General features: G+C 42.6%; 1 protein-coding gene across 1 annotated transcript; it reads right to left on the bottom strand.

Annotated features, from left to right (window-relative positions):
* Positions 1 to 1,990: 1,990 nt before the first annotated feature.
* LOC141463006 (alpha-aspartyl dipeptidase-like) lies at positions 1,991 to 9,364 on the bottom strand. Its single transcript, XM_074145219.1, has 8 exons — positions 9,201 to 9,364; positions 9,004 to 9,092; positions 7,760 to 7,834; positions 7,132 to 7,211; positions 5,616 to 5,789; positions 4,069 to 4,128; positions 3,152 to 3,234; positions 1,991 to 2,585 (listed from the first exon to the last, which is right to left on the bottom strand). Exons 1-8 carry the CDS (start codon positions 9,299 to 9,301, stop codon positions 2,507 to 2,509), a joined length of 741 nt encoding a protein of 246 aa, XP_074001320.1. The 5' UTR covers positions 9,302 to 9,364; the 3' UTR covers positions 1,991 to 2,506.
* Between the last annotated feature and the right edge of the window lie 2 nt (positions 9,365 to 9,366).

Raw genomic sequence — 9,366 nt, forward strand, 5'->3', positions numbered from 1 at the left:
CAGTTACAAAATCATTAGAACATACATGTACAGCAACCAAACGCTTCACAAAGCTTTGACTCTATATGTATACTTAGTTGAAAAATGTGTATCTATATACAGATTATGGTAAGGTAGGGAACCTTAGAGCTAGGGAGGGGAGTAGGGGATGTGTCAGCCTCCTTCAGCTCCTACACTGAGAGTCTGCATAAACACTTGCTCTGTATTGTCACCTGAAGGCATTCCAATCTTAAAGGCACGTTGCTGGCTAGGTTAGATGCTGAGGCTAGGTGCTGTGGATTTATTTTTTTTCTTTCAAATAATTTAAAAAAAAAAAAGCACATATACATGCATATCCGAACATGAACCTAAGGCTGATCCAATAACTTCTGTTAGATGAAAGCACTACATAGGGTTATATTTCAGTGAGTAGAAATTCAAGCATGTGCTTTAGTGCTTTCTAGAATGGGCTTTTCATGCTTTTTGTTTTAAAAGCTATGTCAGTTTCAGTTGTGAACATAACACTTGTCAGTAGTCTCCCTTTGGGGAGACTAATAGTTTGTGTGCAGTCATACACACATGGGTTTATTGTATACCAATGTTAAACTCAAAGTGTTTGGAAGATGTCTTTCCTTCCAGCCAAAGCAGACAAATTCTCCTTATTATTACTAATTGCCCTTGTTAGCACATATGTTTAAAGGAAGCAAGGGTTTTCTGAAAAGCTACTGCAGTTTAAAAAAAAAAAAAAAAGTTGGTAAAATTTTATTGTCCCCTTCTTCACTGTTAGTCATCAGATGCCTGAATGCAGAAATGCCTCTGAGTGGCAGCATAGCGTGCTTTGCACAGTTTGAGTCGAATGCTATTCATCTTTCTGCAGACTTGAACACCCCATATGTGAGGAACTGCTTGTAGTGTTTAATCAAAGGTATGCTTTATTCAGTTTTAATTCACCTTACCGCAGTGCATCTCTGGAAGAAAACTGGTGCATCTTTCTTTTCGTTACCATTTACCCAAATGGCCCAGATAAAATAGCTGTTTCACTTCTCTTCTTCAGGAGAGAATACCTCTAGTTGTGTGTTCTTTCTATTTTCATCTACTGGACTTGAGAAGTTTGGCAAGTATTTCCAGAGCTTAGGTTTGTGATTATACTCAGCACAGAAACAATTTCATAATATGTTTTCTGTCCCAGAAGGATGATTGTCAGTATAGATTATGGTTTAAAGCTGCTAAGGTGTTTTGAGATTGAAATATAAAACATCCAGCCATATATATAATAGATCTAACTGAATTTAGAGGCCACTTGTTTGTTTAGCTCCCTATCTAGACAGTATTTTCCTCTTGAGGGAGCCATATTTTTTGCCTTGAAGTAACTTTTTAAAATAAACTTAGTCTTGCACCTGACAGTACTGCTTTAGTCATACATAGCTGTGGGCTGTTGCTTAAAGAAAGCCATGAGGGGAAAAAACAATTCAAGGAAAAATTGTGGTATGTGTTCTGATTCAACCCTTCACTATGCAGGAGAACTTAATATAAGATTTGAGAAATGCTGCTTGTAAGACTGACCCTTTGGTCAGTGTTTTGATGGAAGCTGTGATACTCAGTTTGCTTGATGAATTTTTACTAACACTAAGGAGAGAGTGGAAACAAAGGCCTTACAGCAACAGTTAATCATATCTTCTGATAATTCTTACAGATTGTGCAATCGTGATTACAAATGGATTTTTAAATGCCAAAAAATGCCTTTTTAAAGAGCTAAATGTTAGTTCTGAGGAGTGTTGGAAATACCTACTTTCAAAAATGAGCCTTCAGGCACTGTAATGAACTTGCTGTCAGTCTTCTGTGCAATATCTTTTTCCCTTCTGGGTGCTTTAAGAGTATACTGTATGTCTTATTTTGTTTTCATCAGTATGTTTTAAGAGTGTGTATATTGGCTAATGATGGATTTTTTTTCTGTACAGCATGGTGGAAGATGTTTTAAAATTTTGCACTTTTCTAGGATTTGCAAGTTTGTAACCTGACAATTTTTAACATGCACACTTTTGTACATAATTAGCATTGTATATATTTAACATGAGTCTGAAGCAAATAAAAGTAACTGAATGCATAAAATCTCCCTTTATTACTAAGTGCAAAAATTAAACTAATATTGTGGAAATACATTAAAAGAACAATTCTTTCATTTAACAGGTAAAGCTAGGCAGCAGGAACAGCTGATCTGGTATTCTGTCTTAATTGTGTTAAAGTAACTTTTTTTGGTGGGGAAGGAAAGAAAAGTGGATATATGAATGTACAGGCCCTTTCAGACTAAGAATAGCTATCATTACTCAAGTATTGTGATAAAAATTGCCTTTTTGCTGGGAAGGAGAGATGTCTGAGATGAATTAGGGTGGGGAAGAGAGTCCACTACTGCATATTTGTCTTTATTTATAAAGCTTAAGTTTCTCCACCCTCCCTGGGACTAGAAGCATCTCTTTCATCCTCCTCGTTGTCTTCCCATATAGCGACTTTTGCTGCAGAGTATGCAAGGCTACAGATTCTGGAGATTATTGTCAATCAGGAGGAAACTGAAATCTGTTCCAGGCTCATGTTCAGTTGGTTTCTTACCCCTGTAAACAAGATAAACCATGCTGTGAGCTTTAACAGGAGCTAGGACTACTGCGCTTCCATCTGTTACTAGGGATACAACAAGACATCCTTATTCATAACAAGCAGAGTTTTGACTCCCTTGCCTGCATCACGGGACATATTAGACATCACATTAGATATATCTACGTGTTAGATTTCTTAGTAATGTTCATATGACTAAAGTCATAAGTTCCCTTGTTCTAGAGTTCAAAACATTAAGGCCAAACTGGCATTCCCCTGGCATTCAATAACAGAGCTGACAAACTGGGGCTCCTTCTGTGAACGGTAACCATAGCTCAGAAACATAAGCATCAATGGATGTAATGCCATAGCACTTACCCAGTAAGTTGGATATCCTTCAGAGTGCTGTCGTACTGCCTGCTCCTTTGGAGCATAAAGCAATACTCATGCTTTCCCCAAAGAGAAATGGAAGCACGGGATTAACTAACTTCTGACGCGGGGGACAGGCAGCATGTTCCAGGAGTCTAATAGAAGTCTCTCTTCCTTTCTGTCTGAAGGAGGATATCCATTCAAATGAAGGATTTACCTCAAAAACAGGCGTGCTCCTGTCACTCCTTGCAAGGTGGCTTTGTCTCCTTCCACTAGCAGCATCGCACCTTCCCGCAAGCCCTAATGTAGGTGGAAACATTTAACATTTTCAAGCTATTTGAAAGGCTAGAATGCTTGTCACCAGCAGGCCAGTCTTAGTGCAGCTTGCCATGATTACAAATGAGACTTTCTTGCTCAGATATTTCTAGCAAAGATGTCAAGACAAAATTAGGTGAGTTATCTTATTTTAGAAGCTGGTTTGTTTGGGTTTGGGTTCCCCCCCCTTTTAAAGAAGGAGAAACCATTAAGGAGAAAAGGAAAATGTGGGGTTTTTTCACAGTTGCTTCTGCTACCACCATCCTTAGATCTAGTCTGGGCCAAGCAACAGCCAGCTGGGTGAGTTAAAATACAAACTTTATGCTCCAGGCTTAAGCACAGGGCGAGGAAACCCAGAGGTCCCACTTCCCCCAACAGACATACTATAATTGCGAACATAATACTGAATGAGCAAATTCAGAAACCTACAATTATTAAAACAAAATGTAAAGTTAAGAATATCTGCAAAAAGATGAAGGGGAGGTATCTTACAATCTGCATGTACACCCCCCCCCCCAACATACAAAATATGACTGGTGGCCAGTGACTGGAAAGATCAGAGCTGCCTAAAATACAGCATTTGGCAACAGGACTCCAGGCATCTAATCGGCAGAATGCATTTAATTTTTTCTAACCCATTTTCCGCAACTGCGCAAATTCCAAGGTTGAAGCTCTTAGCAAGGATATACCCAGCCTCCCATGCCACAGTTCTGTAAGGCTTGTCAGGCAGGGGAACCCACACTGAGGGCTAGTGGGAATACATTTAAAATACTCACCGTGCTACAGCCCTGAGCTTCCCGACTGGGAACTACTACTCACCAGAACTGGAGGCGTATTTGGTTCTTCATGATATTGACGAATTCTTTCCTCTCTTGTCTCCTGCAATGATGAGTGCAGATTTAGCTGCCCAGGCAGTAAGGTAGGACTTGGAGCTATCCAAGGAGCATGACACCAAGTAATTTCATAACATTAAACAAAGCAGGCACTTCCCCTCAAACAGAATGCTTTCATTAGACTAATGTATTGAAGGAAGTGGCAGTATTGACTTTAACAGACATGTATTTTACCATTCATCACTAGCAGTAATTGCTGTAGGTTGATCAAATGGAACTCGCATGATCCCAGCCCTGAAAAGCCTTAAAACTTACTTCTACTCAATTATCTAGCTTTTTTTTTTTTTTTTAATTAAATGCTGTCTCTATGTGCCCACCCTCAGAACAAGAGACTGAGGAAGATGGTGGAAGCAAATGCATGAGATGCCACCTTCATGAAAGAGGATAGTGAACCAGATTTCCACTGATTAAATATCTAATTGCTTGTCCTCAAGTAGGCATTACACTGAAGAATTTCCTTCTGTGAACAGCTCTGCCATGTTTCCTGAGGGTTTGCTGCTGAACTGAGCAACAGTAGTTAAAGAAATCAAACCAGAAGGACTTGTTGGTAAGGAAACAGCAACACAGCAGGGACTTGATACAGCACAGAGCTTTCAGCCTCCTCTTGGAGAAATAGCGAAAGTTATTTATAGGGAAAAGACAGTCTGCTTATCTAGCGACAAGCTGATTAAATGAGCACCTACAACTTTGTCTAAATTCCAGAAGCACACTCTGATCCTCCATCTCTTCGGTGTCTCCTAATTCTTAATATTTCCTCTAACCATGGAGAAATTTTGATTACAGGGAGGAAAGTATTTGATCTGTTAAAAGATGCACCACAGAAACTGTTCCCTTGAGGAATTAGCTCTTGACAAGTTATTCAAAAATCAGCTCCTCCATACAGTGGAGTTGTCAGTCCTTGTGCTTGGTGGTTAAAGTGTTTTAGCTATACTAGTGCATGTGCTTGCTCAGTACTGGGCATTACAGGGTGTGCTCTCTGGAGGGACACTAGTGCCTAGGTATTTTCTTACACAACAAGTCTGTATGCAATCTCAAGATCTCCCTCTTCTGATGGTTCCCTCAGACCTTTAGATATTTAAGTATGTTTAAGTTAGGTCTCCAGTAACAGCCAAGACAGACTATGGCAGGCCTTTCCAGAAATACAGTGCATTGCATCTTAACATTTCAAGTTTCTTTCTCTTCCCCCTCCCCCCAGTTCAAAGCCAGGTATGAAGCAACAGTATTTCAGACATTGCACAGCTTCTGTTTGTGAAAAACACTTTGTTCCACCTCAGTAATACTGTTGCCAACTCCTCTTCCCACTCAAAGAAAAGCTCTAGGAGGGAGTAAAGTGTTAGTGCCTCACTGGCACTTCCAACTGCTCTAAGGAGCTGCTGTTCAACCTTCTACAACTTTGTAAGGCCTTGCAAATGCACACTATCATTACACCTCTGCATCCTGGTTACTGTGTGAGCTCTGGCATACTTTACTTACACCCATGTGAGTGCTTTTAACATCTGGGTCCAGGTAGTGGGGGTTAATATTAAAAGGAACTAAACCTAGGGCCTGCAGGGAAGGTGGATAGACGATTGGCATGTCATTGGTAGTATTGATGCTGATGGTAGCAACGTTAGTTCCTGCACTGGATCCCATGTAAGGAATCCCATCCTGAAAGACAAAAGCAATGATTAGAATGCAGTATCACAACTATGAACTGCATTTTACAGCATCTTCTAGCAATCATCTCAGAGACTTAGCAATCAGACCTAGTCCTTCTAGCTCATCTCACTGCTAACTTTACAGGTAAAAAGGAGAACAAGAATTCAGGTTTTGAGGTGGGCAATAGTTTGCATGTGTCATGGTTGTCAGAGAACTAACTGTTGAATGTCCTGTACTCGCAACTCTGTGACCCCATCACGGGAGACAACTGGTAAGGTTGTCGGTGCATATACTGGACTTCACTATTAAGAGAGACGTCTCTACATTGCAGTTGCAGGAAATATCTGAAATAGCTTTTAACTAGCTTCTGAAAAGTGTAGACCATCTGAAGCTGAGTATAATGTCGTCACTGCATCAGCTTACCAGTAACTTGACCAGCCAGCTTAGCACAGTTTAGGTACTACTGCTGTGTAGACAATACTATGTACTGCGCTGTACATGGAAGGATTCCACACAAACACACAAGTATATGGATAATGCTGAACAATTTGTAAAAATAAGCTATTTTGAGAAAACTGGTACCAATATAACCAAATAGCTATTTAGACTTCACTGGGTCACAAGCATTTTCTAGCTTTTCTGCCAACAACAGATACTGAATTTTTGTTAGTTAGGCTGTCCTTGCATAAATCTGCCTGAAGTCATTTGCAGTTCCACATTCCTCAGGGAACACCTTACTTCTGTTCTCTTCCATGGATAGCATATCTTTGCTGTGCTTCTGAGTTTCACCAGCCAGAATGGGGCTGCTGACCGGAAGGGCTCACTGGCACTACGTCCAGCTCAGGGAGGTATCCAAGGCAATTACACCATTTTCAGCATCAACAGGACATTGTCTAAAAGGCACGTATGGATCCAACTCTATTGTTGGTTTAGTAGCAGACAACCTACAACTCGAACACATCTGTATTTATTAACAAGATACAAAGTGGACATCTCAAGCTGAAAAACAGGATTTCTGAATGTAGATTAAATTCTGTGCTGCTCTTCATTGGCATTTTAAGTTGAGGGGCTTACTTTAAGGTACTATGCAGCATTTTATGTCCCAAGGTCTTGCATTCCTACATCTGGGAAACTGTCCTAAAAAGACAGATTGCTGACTTTAGTCTTTTCAGGCTTCAGGGATTAATGACAGCCTTATTTGGCCACAGATTTCAGTTTACCAGGTTGTATGAGATGGCTCAACGTTTGAAATTGTATATTAAAGATGTAGAATCAACTTGGATTTGTCTGAACAAAAGCTTATGTGCAAGATCCTTCCATTCAGGCTTGGCCCGAGTCCTGTAGTTTTTACCTCAAGAACTCTTTTCCTGATCTCCTGTATCAGACTGTTGTCGTAGAGAGCTTTCAGGAGACGGAATGTGTTCCCACCTCCTGCAGAAGAAGAGTCCATCTTATTTAACATGCTTTCACCACCAGTTTTAATTGAAGCCTTTACAAACTTGGCAGGCTCAATGATTTCTATGCTCTATTCAGGGTAGTACCCTGCTTTGAGCAGCAGAAAACCAGAAGCTTTAGAAGAATGGTTATTGGGCAGACCACGGGCTCATGCCCCGAGACCTTTGTGTAGCACTGACACTGGCTGTTTGACAGCGGATGCTGTTCTAATACCCAGGAGCATGTGTTAGGCCTATGCTCAGTTTGAGCACAGTAGCCCTGAATCTTCTTAGACTTGATATAGTAATGATCATGTTTTTAATGCGGAAGTACTGTTCAGATTAATAATTTGAAAGTTGCTAGAGATGAAATTCCATTACTAAATCTCTCCTACTTTCCACCACTAAATTTAGGGTCTCAATTAAAGTACTGTTTTCTGTAGTTTCTAATAATTTTCCATTGTTGTCTCTACAGTGCCAGCTCTAAGCAAAACTAATCCAGTGCCCTACATAAACCCTTATCAAGGAGCATGAAGTAAAACTTACCAATAAATATTGCTTCAGATTTCCTTACAGCTTCCACTGGATCAGAAGATTCATGAATGCTGTCCAGCCCATAACCTTAAATGAAAAAGTGTTTACCTTTGCCACTTCAGTTTGGTGGAAGAATGTGGTATGTTCTATCCCTCCCTGCCTCCCCCCGACCGAGCCACACATCTCGCCAGACAGCCAGGGAAACTTCAGAGAACTCCACAACATAACATAAAACAGAGTATATGTCCTACATTACTGCAGGGCTTTTGCATCCAGCTGTTACCAAAGGAAATGTTTGCTTTATGGATATACGTGCTCAGTGTCTAAGAGCAGAGCGTTTCACTCAGCAGGTGCAGGCTGAGGCACAAAGTCCTGCTGAGCATTACTGGCTAACTAGAAAATTAGGAAAAAAGCTGTCTGTCTTCAGCTTGGCTATGAGTCTGAATAGGATGCACCATCATTGGTCTAGCATGACTAGTGCAAGTATCAGATCCGAGTTTGTTTTTTTTTTTAATAGTTAAAATGCTTGTCTTTGACAGATTTGCCTTGCTGGGGTTCACTGAGTACAGGAAGTGCCAGGAGAGCAGGGACATTTGATAGCAGTAATCTTTCTGCAAGACAAGGAGCAAAGTGTGCTGCCCAGGGAAGTGAGTACTGGTTATTACTCCAGTAACGGGTCCAAAGTTGTCCTGAATGGTGATAAATACTAGGTGGAGGTGTTGCTGTAGGCTGCTCTGGAAAGATCTTTGCTTGAAGCAAAGCTCTGTCGCTGTTAATTATAGAAATATCTGGCTGGTTGAGGCGCATTATAGTAATGGTCTTCGCTTAACACCAGTAGTTGTACGGCTTGAGCAGAGGTTTAAGATGTATGGGAAGAAATGAAGAAATGTCCCCCCTTGTGATGAAGGAGGATAAAAAGTTGCCGCTTAGTATTCAGGAACAAAAAGCTTCCTCCCTGAAGTGGTTAGAAGTGTTTGCAACAAGATTTCTTCCGGAGGCCTCTAAAGCATCCCCTTCTAGGCAGAAGTTAGCTAACACCTCCCTGCTTCTCACCAGCCCGCACCAGAGCCTCCCCGCAGCACTACCCCTCCCTCTTCAGACCCCCGTAAAACAGAGCGGTGCAGAGCTGCTTGCCCAGAGGCGTCCACCGCCCCCTCCCCGCTTACACCGCCGGTTGGGGGGTGCCCGCCCGGGCGCTGGCCTCGCTGGCCACGGCTGCCCGAGGGACGCGGCGCCCGGGGGCGGGCCAGCCTTACCCAAGCTTTCAAACTTCTCCCTGGCGGTCCGGGCGTAGCCATCTCGGTCGTGCAGGGCGTAGGGAACGAACAGCACCCGCTTCACTTTCCTGGGGAGAAGCAGAGAGGGGGTGAAGAGCGCTCGGGGTGGGGGGGTGGGAGAGGGGGAGGCGGCGGCGGCCCGGGGCGGGCTCCCGCAGCCTCTGCGCGGCGCTTACTCCCCGAGGAAGCTCTTGATGTGCTGCTGGCAGTGGCCCAGGTAGCCCCCTCCGTGCAGGGTGGAGTTGGAGACCAACAGCAGGCGCCGCGGGCCCCCCATACTGCCCGCTGACCTGCCCTGCCCTGCCGTGCCCGCCGCCGGTGCGCCCGGCCTGGCCCGCCCCT

This window comes from Numenius arquata, chromosome 3, assembly GCF_964106895.1.
Source record: "Numenius arquata chromosome 3, bNumArq3.hap1.1, whole genome shotgun sequence".
In the NCBI taxonomy this organism is placed as follows: domain Eukaryota; kingdom Metazoa; phylum Chordata; class Aves; order Charadriiformes; family Scolopacidae; genus Numenius; species Numenius arquata.

Bases quoted from the DNA above. Each gene is read 5' to 3' on its own strand.
- LOC141463006 (XM_074145219.1), bottom strand. From the start codon at position 9,301: ATGGGGGGCCCGCGGCGCCTGCTGTTGGTCTCCAACTCCACCCTGCAC. The intron at 9,093-9,200 runs GTAAGCGCCGCG...GCTTCTCCCCAG, and splicing joins ATCAAGAGCTTCCTCGGGGA to GAAAGTGAAGCGGGTGCTGT. The intron at 2,586-3,151 runs GTAAATCCTTCA...TCTTGTTTACAG, and splicing joins GGAGCACGCCTGTTTTTGAG to GGGTAAGAAACCAACTGAAC.